Source organism: Cryptotermes secundus, unplaced genomic scaffold, assembly GCF_002891405.2.
Source record: "Cryptotermes secundus unplaced genomic scaffold, Csec_1.0 scaffold117, whole genome shotgun sequence".
Lineage (NCBI taxonomy): Eukaryota > Metazoa > Arthropoda > Insecta > Blattodea > Kalotermitidae > Cryptotermes > Cryptotermes secundus.
Genome location: NW_019737981.1, coordinates 213,297 through 232,640, shown reverse-complemented (window position 1 = coordinate 232,640; position 19,344 = coordinate 213,297). Strand labels below are relative to the sequence as shown.

General features: G+C 35.1%; 1 protein-coding gene across 1 annotated transcript; it reads right to left on the bottom strand.

Moving 5' to 3' along the window:
• Nucleotides 1-1,477: 1,477 nt before the first annotated feature.
• Nucleotides 1,478-18,942, bottom strand: LOC111870507 (calumenin). The gene is made up of 6 exons (XM_023862854.2): nucleotides 18,866-18,942; nucleotides 18,566-18,681; nucleotides 14,208-14,335; nucleotides 11,991-12,184; nucleotides 9,286-9,644; nucleotides 1,478-7,726 (listed from the first exon to the last, which is right to left on the bottom strand). The coding sequence occupies exons 2-6, from the start codon at nucleotides 18,677-18,679 to the stop codon at nucleotides 7,538-7,540; spliced, it is 984 nt and encodes a 327-aa protein (XP_023718622.1). The 5' UTR covers nucleotides 18,680-18,681; nucleotides 18,866-18,942; the 3' UTR covers nucleotides 1,478-7,537.
• Nucleotides 18,943-19,344: the final 402 nt, after the last annotated feature.

The window sequence follows — 19,344 nt, the reverse complement described above, 5'->3', positions numbered from 1 at the left end:
ATACTGTATATTTATTTATTTGTAACCTTCTGGATGGAAATAGGTTGCATACTCTCGAACTATCAAAGCAGTATATAAAGATATGAGATTATATACAAAAATACGAAACTAGGATGGTCAACATCAACATTACACACTGTAGTAACTGCTTATCATGATGATCAAAATTAACCTAAAAGACATGCAGAATTATTTCCAAGCCGTGTCTGTTGAATTAGAGTTGTATTTAACAACTTTGGGAAGACTAACCTTCTTATGAACTCACATCGTATACCAATAAGATTGAAAAAAAAAAAAAAATTATACATACATTCCAGATGTTTCAACCAAAATATGAATACTACTACTTGGGAACCTTGACACAGCGCAGGCAAATAGCTCGCATATGCACTCTCTTCAAAGCATACACAGGAGAACGGGCTTGGAAGGCTATAGGTGATAGATTACAAAAGGCCATGCTACCTGAGCAAGGGTGATCATGACAAGAAAATTAGGAGCAGAAAGCAATGGACAGATATTGGAAAATACTCCTTTGTAAATAGGACATACAGATCTGTAACCAACTACCTGCAAGTGATAAATGAGGCAAAGTGAAGGTGGGGTGGAAATCAGCAGAAATGCAGTGAAGTGAAGTGAAAAGTGTTAGGATGGGAGGGTTACGTAAGTGTAGTAAAGCGAAATGAAGGGAAAATGAGAACATGATATTACGCATTCATTACTGTTAGTTTATTACATAGTATGTTTCACTTTTCATTTGTGTGCTGTGTTTGTGTGTGTTATTTTTCTGTTGTCTTACTGCAGTACGACTGCCACCGGGTGAAAACCCATTTGCAGTTTAATAATAAAAGTTCTTAGCAGGAATTAGAGACGTAGGACTTCATAAGTCTACTGCAAACAAGGATATTATCCCTTTTGAAGATATTACACCCAACCCTGCCTTCATATTTTGAGATACAGCATTATAAGTGATTCAAAGTTATTACAAAATAGGATGACATGAATCTAGATTTGTTTTATGCAACTCAGACCTATACTACATTTCCTGAACATCTGATTCATGTCATGTCAAGATAGTTAGAATTTCAAGGGCATTTTTGACAAATACAGACATAAGCTTCAAGAAATTCCAAGAAATCTGTTGAGTGTTGGAACAGTAATGACTTATACCTGATTATAAATGACTGAAGACAGAAATATTACAGATCATGTTGCTGTGAAAAGAAATTTGTACTATGTTATGGAACATACAGGATATCTTGGAAAATATATTAGAAAATCATTAAAACCTTTCATGCCCTTGCTTCTCATATGAAACAGAGCACTATCCATTAGGATTTCTGATAAGGATCCTTTGTAAGGATGGAACATTTCAGAAAAGGTTTGTGCTTCAAATTTGAGAGTTATACATTCCTAGTTTTAATACCAATTTGTAATAACGTTAAATTAATAACAAATATCTGAATAGTATTAAAAAGTATTATAAAATTGTGACTATATACTTTACACATTCACACAAATACATGTATTCGCAAATAAAATGTTAACAACAAAAATACATTGGACATTTCCAGATATTAGAAATCCATACATTACAGCTATTTCAAATGAAAGACATGACACTCTTCGAATTACTTCATACTTCATGACCTTGTTACTCATAAATCATTAGAATGCCAGTAGTTAACTTTGGCACATAAACAACTGAAGCATATTGGGATTCAAAACATACATACTATTTGATAGAAATGTCTTTGACATAAATGGCATTCTGTTTCTGTACCACAACTTACTCCATCAATTTAGTTATGTTTGTAAGACCTGCATAAAGTGCAGTATCATGTATGCTCTGTGATTGATTTCTCCGCTGTTAATATATGCTAGAGGCAGGAAATCTGTAGAAATAAACTAGAAATTTGAAATCTGCTAAGCTGGTACTCTCATTGCCCACGGGCCAGTGGCAGTGGACTGTTACAAATACTTTTATGAATGGCAATAAATATATTGTGACATGATGCCTGAAAGCTGCAACAAGCAGAAACAGAGAAGTGCTTGGCAGTGACTTAGTAAACACATTCCTAGGGCAATGAATATACATACAATGATAGATGAACTGCTAGAGGCAGTTTCTATGTGGCCTGTCCCAAAGTTATATATGTTCATGGACCCCAAAGGGCACAGAACCAAGAGCAACTGATTGAGAGGACAGTTCTGGGAGTACTTACAAGACTCCCAAAGCTGTAAAAAATATGGGCACAAGCCTCACAGGATCTGGAACCATGACTGACTGTGCTGGTGAAGACCATCATCAGATTATTGCTCTGCTCTCCACTCAGGACCACTGTCAGGGCTTAGCAGTCATCAATCAGCAAGGACAAGAACTGCTGAGCACAAGCAGTGCAGGGAATCCTTATTATCAGAAGCCACTAGCAAGCAAAGCATACATGAAGACACAACAGACTGCAAAAACTTGGAAGTGTGCTGTAGTTATTTGTATATCGTGTAAAACAGTGAGTGTTGTAATTATCTGTAGTATCAGTAAATTCATTAACAGTCCTAAAACCTGTGTCTAAGTCACTAGCACATAACAATATCATAAGTAGTTCTTATGAAGTGGATCACATCTTAAGCTGTCTCCTTAAGTTAAAGTAAAAATACTGAAATACTGCTAATATAAACAATCATATTGATTTCAATATAAAAAACATAAAAATTGCTCGTTGCAACTGGACCTTTGGAAGAAATATTCTGATAAAAAATCTTTATTTCAGCACATAATTGCAAAGAGCAAGACTAATAGAATATTTTTTCTCTGTCAAGTTTATATATATGGTGATTAAGCCAAGGTGAAAATAAAAAGTTTAATTTTATGGCAATCTTATGTCTAGGATCTTGACCAAAAACAAACTGGAAATAAATGGCAACACTGATTTCTCTTATTCACCTGTTATTAACTAGAGATTAATTCTCTTCAGTGTTGTTGCATAATCAAGATATAATCATGTAATTCCAGATAATTAACAAAATTTGCTTTGTTCTTAGCTGTGTATTTATCATCCCTTCAAAAGTTAACTTTAACTTGGTTAACGTTCACATATTCCCTTTTCTTAACAAATCATACACTGTAATCGAAAGAAAAAGAAACAAATGGGGTAAAAGTGAATGTTTCAAAACACGTGGAAGCACTACTACAACCAGGGCTGGCACAACACAGGTGAACCATGCAGACGCCTGAGACAGCATCATTTTAGGGGCATCACACTTTACAAAATCCTTTTCTTTTTGCATTTTGTTAAATGAATATTAATTTATACTCGGATTTTGTTCATATCATTAATTATCAGTAATCTAACCATGTTACACAACAATGTAAATGAAACTTTTAAGAAGGCACCAATGACAAATTTTTTGTTAAGAGTCTGGAGATTCTGTGTTACTGTGAGACACACTCACTTTCAGTACATGTTAAGATACCTCTAAAGATGTTTTCAATTATATATATGTAAGCAACACTATATAGTCTAAATTCCATTGTCTTCTTCTTTGCAATTTTACATACAACCTCATTCTTTTCAACTCTCATCCTTAGAATAAATATCATTAGAAATATATTATCTGCTGCCATACTACAAGAACATTAAGTAGCCTTTTTTTGTATGAAACTAAGCACAGGCTTATAAAAAGAATATGAGCATAACATTCTCTTCTAACCTGCTATTTGAGAGATTAAATATAATTTATGCAATCCATTATCCAGCATCCCTGTTGAGTTACTGTCATTATTGTCACTGGGTTCTGAACTATATGCTTTTATGCAAATGATATGAATAAAATAATTTAAACTTGAACTATGCTAAACTATGTACTCATTCATATCAGGAATATGATTTCTCTTACACAATACCAACCCATTTCATGAAGGAAAAAAGGGTAAAGCTATCCCTGTAACAGGCCATGAAGGCCCATAACGTTGTGAGACATCAAGGCCCACAAATGACAGTGAGAATCAAACCCACTAACTTATGGTTTCTAGCATAGTGGGGCCACATAGTAGCATAGTTGGTTGAGGCATTATGTTACAAGCCGAAAGGTCTTGGATTTGATTCCTGATGAGGTCACCAGATTTTTCAATTTACCTAATCCTTCCAGCCACACTATAGCCCTGAGGTCAACTCAGTCTTAAAAACGAGTACCACGACATCATTATAAATTTGTTAGGATAATCAAGACACCAAATATTTGGAAACTCCTGTGAAATGCAGCCACAAGGGTGAGTGCTGAAGAAACATGTTTGTTTTTACATGTAGGCATAAGGATAGTTGTGTGAACTGCAGACTTTTGTGTGTTAAACTTCCAGATTCTAAAAGCAGAGAGAGTTGGATTAACATTTGTTTTAAATAGCAGATTACTCATTTATTTAAGATGAAATGTCAAGAAATACCACTAACAATATCACAAATGAAGACTGGAAGTTCCTCATTCTTCAGGCTCTACAAATGTTTGAAACAAAGGCATGTTGCACAGACATTTAAGAATTATTTTACTGGCTTCAGTATGTCACAGCACCCCCTCTACCCCCCACTGCCATTCTTCAGTCATTAAACTGAAATGAGACCTAGAACTGTGGCCATGCAATCACTGTTTTGCAATGCCAAGTATTACACAGACTTCAGATATCAAAACAAGTGGTGTTAGTTGTTGCTTTCAACTACAAAAAATCAATTTAAATTCTAATATGTGGCCCATTAACCACAACCACTACAAAATGTGTGAAATACTGCACCAAATGATTAATTTTGTCAGTATCTTCAAACTTGCCAGTAGTAACATATCTTCTACTCATGTCCTCACATTATAATGAATTAGATACCTCCTCCCCATAAATCCACTGGTGAAATTTAGTCAAAACTGAATTTCAGCCTGTAATGTTTATATATTGTCTCTGGGCTTGTGAAGTGTATGCATTTTTTATGAAACCTGTCTATGGCAAACTTACAGAAATTAATGTTAAAATTTCCTACTTTTGTTTCTATAGAAACTACATAACCATTGCCTTGTGTTACTTTTGCAGCCATGTTAATGTTTCTCAAAAAGCTGTATTTTATTTTTGACTAGACAATCCATGCACTTAATATAAAATTAAGGGAATGAAGCGAATGTGAAAGAAATATTTCCATATCTGAATTTTAATGATCAATTAAATGTGAAAAATACAGCAGACCTATGATAAAAAATAAAAAATGCACCATTTTGTGGATTGTCAGCTATCAGCTGCCAAAAAATAGCAGAGAGGATTCTTACAAGGTATACACAAAGGGACACATGGATGGAGAAATTTTAATTTATACAGACCAGTACAAAAAAAAATTGCTCATCTGTCTGTGTGACCTACATAGATAGGATATAGTATGTACAGAAGCATAGGATGAAATACAAGAATGTAAATGACATTACTCCAAGGGAGAGCCCCATGTATCCTCTGGATATGAGGTAGATGGGCCCCAGAGCCAGTCTGGAAAATGTGGAGAAGAGAAAAATTTCTTACCCCTGCTGGGAATTGAACAATGATTACATGGTCATCCAGCCCGCAGCCTGTCACTATGATGATGGAGCTATCCTTTATCTAAACAGAATTATCATAACATAATGGATCCAAAAAAGGAACCAATTATAGAGGTAACTGACTTGGCAAGGTGGCAAAATTTCATGGATTTCACAGGAATTATTATTGTCTATTCTCACACAGAAATCATACTTAAGTAACTATGTGGATTGCAATGCAAGCCATACTATCTGCATAAAAGTCAACCCTTTTTCTACTGAAAAGCTGAGTCATTTATATTACAACCCAAACAGTAAAAATATTAGATTCATGCAACTATCATTACAGGAAAATGAAGTTTAAATTGATCAGATTCTCAAGGTCTTAAGGAGTTCATTCTGACAGTGATCTGCAGTGTGATACTAGTATGTACAGGACTATATATACTCATAGTAACAGCAGTGATGACATTGCTATGGTACGCGGTGGTATTTCAGATTACATTTCAGGAACATATCCTGCACCATTCCTTAAAACACAATAAATTATTCAATAGCCACATAAAAGGAGAACAAAAAATATTAGTATGATCAATGTATGGCACAAATGCAGTACTCATTCAAAAGAATACGGATATAAAATACATACGAACATCACCTCAAAGACACATTAGTTTTAGCAGTAAACACATACAGCCACTTGCATTTAGACTTCATTCAAGATTTGGGGTTTTTATGGCAGTGAAATTAAGATTATGTTCTTCTGAGTTATAACACTATTTAATTTTGTACATTTTTACGAGCATTTACAAGGTACCTGCTGTCCCTGTCTTTGGGACAGTAGTGTGGAGGCACCGGGTTCCCCTGAAAACTTGGTGACCACCTACAAAATCAAATGGAATCATAACACACAAGACAACAATCTGAAGCATAAGTAAGAATTTCTGCAAAAGTTAATAATGTCTGGTCTTCATTACAGCAAAGAAACTGTAAACAGTAGTTAATGATTACGTAGTGCTTCTCATGCAACCAGTATGACAGCACAAAACGTACTAACCAGGTATGTTTCATTCTTTTCATAATTTCATAGAAATTTTTTTGTTTACATTAGTATACCGTTCCAAATTGAGATCTAACATCATTCAGTTATGGTAAGTTCAAAGGGTGACGTTTCCTCAAGTTCTGCATATGTTTTCAAAGACATTACACTAACTGGAGAAGCCATTTAGAATCACTGTTTGCAAGACTGTGATACTATTGAATTAATTTGCAGAAATGGAAGTATCACAACAAAACTTCAATAAGCACAACTTTGTATTCTATGAATTCTACCTGAGTGTGAGAACTGATTAAGCCCATGATGTGGAAGGCCAGAATTACAAGGTACTGGTTTACCTAAATTAAAAACTATTATGTCTAGCCATTTGAGAAATGAAGGCTCCAAAATAGCAGGCATTACTATGTATAAATGCCCAATGGTCATATAAGATTCAATAGATCATACAGCTATGATGAGACTTCAGTGAGATTCTATTCTGTGATAACTAATCAGTAAAAGATTAATGTAAAAATATAATCTGGTATAAAATGCTCATTAAATTAATCCTTCTAATGTTGGAATATTACAGTACTATTATTAATTTATTTTTGTTTAAATTCAGCCACTTTCCTGCCATCCAGTGTCATTTCAAACATAACTTGATGACTGCCAACAGAGCAATCCAGAAATAACATGCGGCATCATATGCATACAATGTATTTCACGTAACACAAAGCAGAAATACTATCTTGTAGAACAATCTGTAAAAGACACAGAAAAGATTAAGTCTGTGTCCTTCCAAAGGCAGACTCTATCCAATGCTCCATTTAGATTATTTGGAGAATTACGTACTTTAAATTTGACATATGAAAGAAATGGAAATTCCCATATCTACATATACACATTTCATGAATTTGTTATGTACTCTAAAATAATCCTTTGTGTAAAATGAGAGGCTGATTAGAACTCATCATGTCGTGCTAAGGCTTCTCCGAAGTCAGTAGCTTGTGACCCTACAAATAAATCATATTTGCCAAGTATTTCTTCCTTGGTCAATTTCTGATCAGCATCTACGTCTGATTCATAGATAAGATGTCGCGCTTCTGCTTCAGAATGGTCAAAATCTGGTGGAATGATCCAGTTCTTAACCTGTAAACAAGACAAACATTTAACAAAACTTATATAGCCAAATCTCTTTCACAAATATTTTCTAGGCATGTAAAAGATTAACTTTTAGTGTGAGATGAGATCAAGAATTTGGAGGAATTTTGATAATTGGATCAAGAATTGCCTCAACTAGACCAATATTTTCAAAGTATTCACAATATATAATACCTTTCCACAAAGCACTTTCACTCATTCATTCATTCATTCATTTATTGTATATTCCATAAATCCATATACGTAGATATAGAACCAGTCACATAGTTAATATAGTACAATATAATTATAAATATATATGTACAGCTTATAATCATTATAATAGATAAAAAAACATGTGTTAAATTTACAGTCTTACATCACTATACATAAAATTATGCAATATTAAAATTGTTTATTATCATCCTTATTTCTAGGCAAATTTGTTNAGCAGTGTGATGTTCAGTTGAAACATAGCAGCCTGCGAGTGTGCGATAACTAAGAAGTCAGCGAGCGGAAGACTTGTTGTGTGCTTTCCAGACATAGTGATTGCTGTAGTACGGTTATACTCAGAGTGTGTATTTCAGGGAGACTTGTATAGCTCCCGCGTAATCAGTACGTGAAGACAAGTGAAGATTGTGTTAAGAGATTGTGTTCTAGGGTTTGTAAAGTGTGGAAACCCGTAATATTGTGATCATTAATTGTAGCCGTTATTTGTAGATTGTTCAATAAACCAGTTAACGATCTCTACGGCGTATTCAGTAACGTGAACACGTTACACTGGTGTCAGAAGTGGGATCTGTAACGTAAACACGTTACAATATATTACTTTTAATACCACAGTTTTTTTTAAATAAAAAGTTTTCACAAATCACTGCATTTAAATAAAATTAATTAAGATGCAATGTTCTTTTTCACCACAAGAAGAAAGAGACACAGTGATTCTATTGATAGGATTATTCATGCTGGAGTTGCCAACCATTACACTGCATACTGTATAAATACACTCTTCGTTACCTTTGTTAATAAAGGACTTAATAATTCTATGCAGTGCAGGATCTATACTGCTAGTTAGCTGTCAACAATAGATTTGTATCTTCAATACAAGATCGAGAACCACTAGAGTTGCAGGATTGCAAACAACTCATTTGTAGAATCTGTGCACTCCAAATTTGAGGATAGTACATCCTCATTTAACTTTGTGGATATGTTCTTGCAAACCATAACATTATGTGAAATCATTGTAAGTGGTTCCATTATTACCATAAGAAACTTACGATATAAGAATTAGGTTGTGTTCCTCAACCATTCTTCAGGACTGTAAATACTGGTATATTTTTGGTCATAAATACATGCAATTATAAATGACAATAACGTTTACTTAACATTTAGCATGACATATTGTAGTCACCAATGGCCAAAGATGAAGCATGTGAATGGTGGATGAGGAATGTTGTGCGGAACCTTGGTATGAAAACATTATCAATGTAAGAATGAAACATTAACTGGGAAAATGTTAAGGACTTACTGTATACCTTTCTACTGCTGTTAAACTCCTATACACATACCTCTTCTTTATCCATAAACCCATCTCCATCTTTATCTCTATACTGAGAAAATTGTTCTCTCTCATTTTTCACCCAGTCAGGCTCATGTTCATCTTCTGTACCTCGATACATGTCTCCAATATATTCACTCAGTGAGATTCGTCCATCCTTATCTTTGTCTATATCCTCCATGGTTTCTAAAACTACTATATCCCTCATATGGCCAGTTTCCTCTGGATGAAGATATCCTAAAAACTCTTCCTTTGTTAGAGCATCATCTCCATCTTGATCAGCCACACTCCATCGCCGCCTATCACGACGCAGCATATTCTGGTAAGAAAACCCTTCTTCTTCTTTCTCCATTTCACTTGGATCCATATCTGAATCAGTCAAATATTTTCCATAATATTACAACTTTGGGCCAAAACAGTATATAATTTATAACAAAAACTGGAAGCAAAATGTTGAGAGAATGAGTTCTTATAGGATTCCTTCACACAAAGAAATTCAATGCCTAATGTCCGAAGAAATTACTCCCAAAATGTTGCTAGACCTTTGGCTGAACCACAACAGAAATGCTGTTCCCAGTGTAGACCATGGAATGCCACTATAAATATAGGAACAAGTCATTGACAAGGCTGAAACTAATAAACACAAGAGATATTAAACATGAGCAATAATAAATATACAAAAAAGACTTGTCTAACAATACATACAGGAAATACATACAGAATGCTTGGGACCTATTCTGCATTCCAACAGAACCATTTGCAGCAATATACTTTGATAAATCTATAGTATGAATGCCAAGTTGGCTGAGGAGGCAACAGCAAGAGATCTGCCTCAGTCACTACATAATTTAGGGCAAAAGAAGTGAAGTTCTAAAGACTCGCAAGATTTTTCTTGAGCTCATGCACTAGAGATTTAGACCTGAAACACATCTACAAGCTCACTCAAAATACTTATTACTGGAATTAACACTAATCATCCAGACTTGAATCTCCTGGTAATATGATGCTAACATCCAGATTTAAACTTGGCAGCAACAGGATTTATACAGTAAATGAGAGACGAGGCCTACTGAATAAGCTAATATGAAACACAATTATGCGATACACAGATGATAAAGACTAAACCTATAAATTTATTTATATAGTGTATTACAATTGCAGGACTGTCCAACTTTAAACCATTCCAAGGGCATATTATACCTTAAGCACCTATCGAAAGACTGCATTATAAAAATATATATTTTCTCCATTACATCAGTGTGGGTACTTTGCCTGTATTGGTCACAATTAAGTACGTGAATAGCAATTAGACCCATAATGTTTGAAACCATGTATTCAAATTAAATGTCAGATTGGCAGTTGTTACATATCAGCTACCAAAGAATTGCTACACTGTATCAATCATGGTGCCATACTGATACCATATGTTTACTATGTGTTGTTTGAAATCAATTAAAATATTACATAGAATATTTAGTAAGCATTTTTCATGAAGTTTTTCAAAAAGATCTGCTGCCTTTTATAAAGAGGAGGGAAGTGTTAACAAGATTTTGGAATAGAAGGATACTTTCATGGCCCACATGTGGCCATTCAAACAGCCCTGACAGACAGTCCATTTAACAGCGCTGACTATATAGCACTGTGTAAAGGTAAAATGATCTTTACTTCTTTTGGTTTATTTTGGACCTCACCCATCATCTGGTATGTGAAAGACAAAAAACCAAGACGTTTCGGAGACTGGATCTGTCTCCGTCTTCAGGTGGATAGGGAAGGATAAACCTACTCAGTTGGGCCCCTTAGAAAGAGCTAGTCTCAATCACTGGACAAACCCCTGTATGTAGAAAAACAACCTATGAACAACCGACAACCGGTTCCATCAGTGGGAGGAAAGGATAAAATCACAGTAAAAAACACGACAGAAAATTTGTGCCAAGCATGCACTTGTCAACAATGTAAAGAAACAGAAGTATAGGTTATATTCCATGAATTCAGTTAAAATCGAATGTAAAAACTGGATAATACACCATCGTCAGAATCCTTTCAAGTCTATCTAAAATGATCTTTGTTATTAAACATCATGATATGAATGCAACAGGGAATGAGGAGAATAAGTCCCAACAGCATTAAAATGATAGGTAGGCCTCAAAGGTCTTCTGGAAGTGGTAGAAAAAAGGAAGGATGAATACCCCTGTCAGGAATTGAACACATCTTGTAAAAACAAAAACTTCCAATTCCCTATACAGCAAAATGTTGAAAGGCATAGTTGCAGGGAATGTATCTGACCAAAATAGGTTTAATTATCTATAATTAAAAATTAAGAAACACATTCTGATAATATGTCAGTTTATAAAACATAATATGCTATCATAAAATGCAATGATACATCCTAAAACACATGTAGTTCGCTTCCATCTAATAATTTCTCTTTATAAACTTAAAAGAAATTTTGTACAGGTTTCAACAGGGCTAATCCTGGAAATGACAATGATGACTTTCAATATTAAAACAAACTGTAAGGGTCTTCAAGCACTTCAACATCAATTACTTTACTACATCTACTTCTTTCACAAAAAAAAGTGCAAGATCTCCTCAAGTACAGCATCAATTCCTGATGTTGGAGACAGGCACATTCTCCAGAACATCGGACATCTACATCAAACTGCCATACTCGATTTCCTGGAAAGGTTTTATCATCAGATATTACTGTTTTCTTACCATCCATGAACCCATAAACCATTTTCTTATATTCTTCCCATGAAAGTTTATCTTTGTTTTCTGGATTGTGTGCCTTCCACTGTCGCTCAACATCATCAGTAATGTACCGTTTTTGTGTGTATTGAATCCAGTCTTTCAGCTCCTCTCTTGAAACGAAACCATCTGCATCCTTATCAATTTTATCAACTATCAACCTGAAAATATATACGACAGAAATATACCTTGGTATAATTACTCAGCAAATAATAATTCTTAAAAGTAAACAGTGTAGTATGAAAGAAGTGTCATCTATGTTAGCATTAACTGTGAATGCCTTTCTGAATATCTGAACACAAATTTCTCAAAGCTAACCAAAGCATATACAAAAATGTGTTCAATTTTGGTATAATAAGATTCAAAATTAATGGAACCAGTACATTCTATTCTTAAAAGCAATTATAACTTAAGGTCTAAGTAATGTGGACACGTGCTGCACGTGGATGACAAGATTCCTATAACAACCTTAAAAGTAAAGGTGGGAAACAGACGCTCATTTGGGAAACCAAATTAGAGGAAAGTAAGGGAAGAGTGGACACAGATACAAGAAAGGCACTTTGTGAAAAGGACAGGTAAGTATATTTTAACATGGACTGCAAAGAAAACGCCTCCAACAATTCATTGCCACGGGAATGTCTTTGCTGAGAAATGACAGGGGGATACACGTGGGGCATGGACTGAATAAATTTACCCACCCCCAGGACTATAACTAAGAAAGTATTATAAGAGTTTATTCTTTACATTACAAAGTTCAGTTTAGCCTGGGGTTGAACACCTTACTCCTACTGGCAGCAATACAATGCATGCCCCCTCCCACCAAGCCAGGAAAGGATTCAAACCCCACTACATTCATCTGTTCCTTCTGATTCCCCTGCATCAATCGTACAGACCAACATTTCTATACCGTAAGTGCTTTGGTGGGGATTCATTTCAACCTAGAAATGCACTGTTTCAGTCACTGAGCTAGATCGACTACCTGTTCCACACCTATTCTTTGTGCTCTTTGATAATCATGGTAATAAAGATTCATGTATCACTGAATCACTTTGAAATTGCCCTTAAATTCAGTCTACTTTCTCGTCAGCTTTTTTTCCATATACAGTAACTATTCAGTACAGACACTAAAATTATTATATTTTCTGCTTCTGTAATATCTCCTTTGAAATTACTGGAAACTCTATATAGCCATCATTTACACAAGGTTTCTAATAAACTTCCATCCATATTCATATTACAGGCTTGTCACTGTGATATAAAAATGTGCACATATACACAACACACACCAACACTGATCACACAATCCTACAATGTACACAATTTGTGTATGTAGTTAAATATTATAGTATTGTTGACTTTTATACAAATAATTTGACTTGTTCTATATCTGGAGGCTGTATTGCAAAATGTGGATTTCTGGAACCAATAAAAATATGAATACTTGTTTGGACAATAAATAAACCCATAATATCTGAACACACACTCTTTTCAAGCTCTGAAATGGAAACATTCAATACCTGCAGCAAGACGTAGAAATCAGACGTTCAGACAAGTGGAAAGATATAAATAAATCCAGAAACATGAGAGACAGCACACCACGGCCCTAATGGAAAGAGGACAAACTTGAAAGCGAAGGGAATGACAACTGTCTAGTGCCATAAGGAAATGGAAGAAACTTCCACTGAAGAGTGAGATAAGGCTACAGCATGCGAGTCAAGACCATGAATGAATTTCTCTCAACCCAAACAGTAACTCTGGGGAATGCAAAACACCATCTGTCCTGCTCAACATTCATTATGCAAACACTTCTAATACTTTTAAGTGTTAAACACTGGTAGAGCTCAACCCCTCCAGCTGATTTTGATTGCAGGTGATAAACAGAGATTGCTGTGGAATTGGTCATCTATTTCAAGGTATGATCTTGCATTCGTGAGGAGAATACCAGGAACACAACACAAACCTACCAACAGGACAGCCAGTTCTGGCTGGGTTTCAGATTTGGTAGCCACTGAATTCATGACAAAAGTGCTGCAGTACCAACTTACTCAGTTGTAAACTGGAAAAGTTTCACAACTCCTGCTCCACTATTTACAAAAGTTCAACTTAAACTACAGATATATGCAATAATATGAATGAATACCCATGTAAATAAATAAAAGGATTCAAAATTAAAAATATGTTTACCCAAGTCTTCTTCTGCTTTCTTCTGGTGTCAACTGATCAAATGTTTTAGCTTCTTCCCCCAAAAATGCTTCATGATCATACTGTGCATTGTGCTGTGCATTCTGATAATGCTCCTGATCACTCAGTTCCTGAAATTCAAATCATATTCACCTTGAGTAACTAGAAATCTTACTCGTTGTTCAACAAGGAATGAAATCTCAAGTAGGTTCACAGCTTTGGAAAACTTAGACAATGATGTGGATATTATTAAAGCTTGTGAAACTATAAGAGAGAACATCAAAATTCCGACCAAAGACAGTCCAGGTTATTACGAATTTCAGAAACATAAGCCATGGTTCGAAAAGGGATGTTTAAAATTATGAGACCAAAGGAAAGAAGCCAAACTGAAGTGGTTAAAGGATCAAAATGAAAAACATGGGGATAATCCAAAGAATATGACATGAAGCCATCAGGCATTTCAGGAATAAAAAGAGGAAATATTTGAGAGACAAAATCAACAAGCTTGTAACAAACAGTAAGAACAGGAACATTTTAGATATCTTTATAGTGGAATAAATGAATTTAAGAGGGATTACCAACCTAGAAGTAACTTAATGAAAGATGAGAATGGTGATCTGCTTGCAGATTCCCACAACATTTTGAATAGGTGGAAGAACTATTCTCAGTTACTGAATGCACATAGGGTCAGTGATGTTAGGCAGATAGAAATACATATAACTGAGCCGTTAGTACCTGTTCCTAGTTCTTTTGAGGTTGAAATTGCTACTGCAGAGTTGAAAAGGTATAAATCACCAGGTAGTGATCGAATTCCAGCAGATCTTATTCAAACAGGAGGTGAAATATTACGTTCTGAGATGCTATAACCTAATTAATTATATTTGGAATAAGGAAAAACTGTCTCATCAGTTTAAGGAATCTATTATTGCAACAGTTCACAAGAAGGGTGATAAAACTGACTGTAGTAATTATCATGGGATATGGCTGCTATCAATTTCATACACAATTTTATCCAATATACTTTCAAAGTTAAGTCCATACGTAGATGAAATTATTCGGGATCATCAGTGTTGGTTTCAACATAAGAGATCAACTACTGATCAGATATTTTGCATTTGTCAGATACTGGAGAAAAAAATGGGAGTACAATGAGACAGTATGTCAGCTATTCGTAGACTTCAAGAAAGCCTATGATTCAATTAGGAAGGAAGCATTGTACAATATTCTGATACAGTTTCGTATACCTATGAAACTAGTTAGGCTGATTAAAACGTGTTTGAACGAAATGTATAGTAAAGTCAGTGTAGGTAAACATTTGTCTGATAATTTTCCTATCGAGAATGGTCTAAAACATGATGAAGCTTTATCACCACTGCTTTTCAACCTTGCTTCAGAATATGTCATTAGAGAGGTCTAGGAAAATCAAGTGAGACTGAAATTAAATCAAACTCATTTGCTGTTGGTCTATGCTGATGATGTGAATCTGCTGGGTAATAACATAGATACCATAAAGAAAATCACAGAAAATTTAAATGATGCTAAAAAGGAGCTTAGTCTAGAAGTAAACATAGAGAGAACTAAGTATATGTTGCTGTCTCATCACCAAAATGGAGAGCAAAATCATGACACAAAGATAGGTAACAGATGTTTTGAAGATGTGACACAGTTCAGATATCTGGGAACAGCTATCACAAATCAAAACCTGATTCACGAGGAAATTAAGAGGAGACTGAATTTGGGTAATGCTTCTTACCGTTCAGTCCAGAACCTTTTTGCCTTCTCGTCTGCTGTCTAAAACATAAAAATTATAATACACAAAACTATAACTTTGCCTGTGGTTCTGTATGGGTGTGAAACTTGGTCTCTGACATAAGGGAGGAACATAGACCAAGGGTGTTTGACAATACTACGACCAAAGAGAGATAAAGTGATGGGTGACTGGAGAAAACTGCATAATGAAGAGCTTCATATCTTGTACTCTTTGTCAAGTATAATTAGAATGATCAAATCAGGGAGGATGAGATGGGCACGAATGTAGCACGAATGGGGCGAAGAGGAATGAATATAGGATATTGGTGGAAAAGCCAGAAGGAAAGAGACCACTAGGGAGACCAAGACCTACGTGGGTGGGAAATACTGAAATGGATCTCAAGACAGACTGGATGGAGTGGTATGAACTCGATCAAATTGGCTCAGGATAGGGACCAATGGAGAGCTCTTGTGAACATTGTAATGAAACTTCAGGTTCCATAAAATGCTGGGAAGTTCTTGAGAAGCTGCACAATTGGCGGCTTCCCAAGAAGTGCCTAGCTCGATTAAGTTAGTTAGTTCAACAAAGAAAGCAACTGAATATGATTTTGGAATAGTATCATCATAGTCACCAGAACTGTTCATATTACATCATGCATTTAGGGCCCATGGTTTATGCTGACATCTTACAGTGTATACACTTTTTCACCTTATTCCTCACTTCCACACTACATGTTTCAGCACTAATGTGCCATCCTCAGGTGTCTTTATGCACGTTAAACTGTTGTACTGCATGCCATGATGTCTTCATTCTAAAACGACTAAAATCTGTATTCGTCATATAGGACGATGAATTCTAAATAATAAAACTTTTCAGGATTCTTCCTACGTCGCACTCAAACACGCGAATTACGCCAATCCTCTTTTATGTGAGCATTCTTCCTACATATATTTGTGTATCGTGTTCTGTGTTGTGTTTTGCTCCTGTTACTGCATGCGTTGTACTGCTGGATGTACAGCAGTACAACGCATGCAGTAACAGGAGCAAAACACAACACAGAACACGATACACAAATATATGTAGGAAGAATGCTCACATAAAAGAGGATTGGCATAATTTGCATGTTTGAGTGCGACATAGGAAGAAACCTGAGTTTTATTATTTAGAATTCGTCCTATATGACGAATACAGATTTTAGTCGTTTTAGAATGAAGACATCATGGCATGCAGTACAACAGTTTAACGTGCATAAAGACACCTGAGGATGGCACATTAGTGCTGAAACATGTAGTGTGGAAGTGTAGGTGAAAAAGTGTATACACTGTTAAGACGGTCAGCATAAACCATGGACATGAATCAGTTTAACAGGATGCTAAAATATAACATTATGCATTTAGGGATTGGGGAATTTTGCCATTGCAGTCCCAATATATATTTTCTTTATTGATGTCTGTAGCGAATAATATGGGTTTATATCACACGACATCACAAATTCATGGCCTTAATACTAGGCATAATTTTGATCTTTATTACCCTCAGACAAATTTGACAACTTATCAGAGAGGACCTTATTATTTTGGTATTAAACTTCTTAATCATCTTCCTTTAAATATAAAAGAGTTGGTCCATAATATTAAGCAATTTAGAACACCTTTAAGTGCTTCTTTACATACTAAATCCTATTACACTCTAGATTAATATTTTAATTTGGGATTATTTCTTGTTTAGCTATGACCAATTATTTGATCTATTGTCATGTATATGTTCCAATTTTGTATTGTATCTTATATACACATGGTAGGTTATGTAGTTGCAGTGATGTGTAGGGGTTTCATATGCTCGATTTACTGTTGTGGATTTATATGAATTGCTCTGTTGACTACATGCTGATTTAGTAAGCTTGTGGTGTGACAGGTTCTGTATCCAATGGCTTTGGCCTTGTAGGAAACATTTAATAAATACAATACAATACAACCACATTCTTTAATTTGAATTAATTACATTTTTAATTGATTTTACTGTTATAGGCACAATATTCATATCCAGTAGATTCTAGGAATTGCTTTAGTAATGTATATCACTGCATCTTCCTTGCAGTATTTTGTTGCCATTATAGTGCTGTCTTTTGACAATGAAGAAATGAAAGAGTTGGCTCTAAGTTTAGGATAGTGTACAATATTACCCTTACTGATAGGGTTTCTTTTACACTGGAATGTTTACCTCTTCTGTCTTTTAAAACTTTCCAGATTATTTTTACATCACCATCATATCCTGTTATGTTTGGTGTAACGCATCTTTGGCATCTTTAATAACTTGAGTTAAAATTTTTGTAATAATTATTATAGTGAATAGTCATTACTATATAACTTCTACAGAACCTTATCATTACAATCATACAAAGAAAGTTTGTAAAAGCATAACATAAAATCAATATTTAGGTCAACACAATTAAACTCTGAAACCTGATTAATGAAAACAAACTTTCCATAGAATTTATACCTTTCCCACATATAACAACACCTTAAAGGTACAATTAAAATATTCAATTATAAAATGAACAGTATATGTACATGTTGGGAAGACTGAACTAGAAGTTGCATTTTTATCTTACGTTGTCTAGCACCCGATCTTTCTTTTCCTTGTCATCTGGTTTAGGAATTGCAAGCGCTATGCTAATTATTAGCAACAACAACGTCGAACAGCATACATGCCTCCAACGAGTCATTTCTGAAATCAGAGAAGGAAATGTATTACTTTTTTTGTTCAAATCACCTACTCCTCCATACCTAATATCAACAACCCAAAGTCAACTCTGAAAGTATTTATGACAGTTGTACTCCTGTCGTCAATCGCACTCCGACAAAAAAATAACCGTGCCCTACACTTCTGGCCGAAATATTCCTTGCTATACCTGCATCAACACCAAACACGATCAAACAAATTCACAGTGACATACGTGCGTTAGCTCCAAAACCTCTTCTTTCGGCCACCAGCGTTCCCTTGTTTCGGTTCCAACTCACCCGTAACCACGTTTCACAAAATTCTGCACCAGGGTAGCGCCACGGTAGTAACCACGGATCACTTACGACGGCCACAATCGATTCCGAAGGATCATGAAAACACGTTTTATGACCCATTATGTCATTTTTAAATTTAAAAAAATGCATGTATGTAAAAAGATGGCCTAGGCAATGTCCATCCGGCCCTCTGTAGCATATTGACCCATGCTGCTTTCGTCTAGACCACGTACTGCCTTCTGGTAAGGGTTTATTTCTAGAACGGAACAAATGCAACAGTGTGATATATTGGGGTTTTGGACTTTATCCATCGTCCTGGTTTTTAAGATAACTAATAAAAACACGACGTTTCGGAAACTGGATCTGTTTCCGT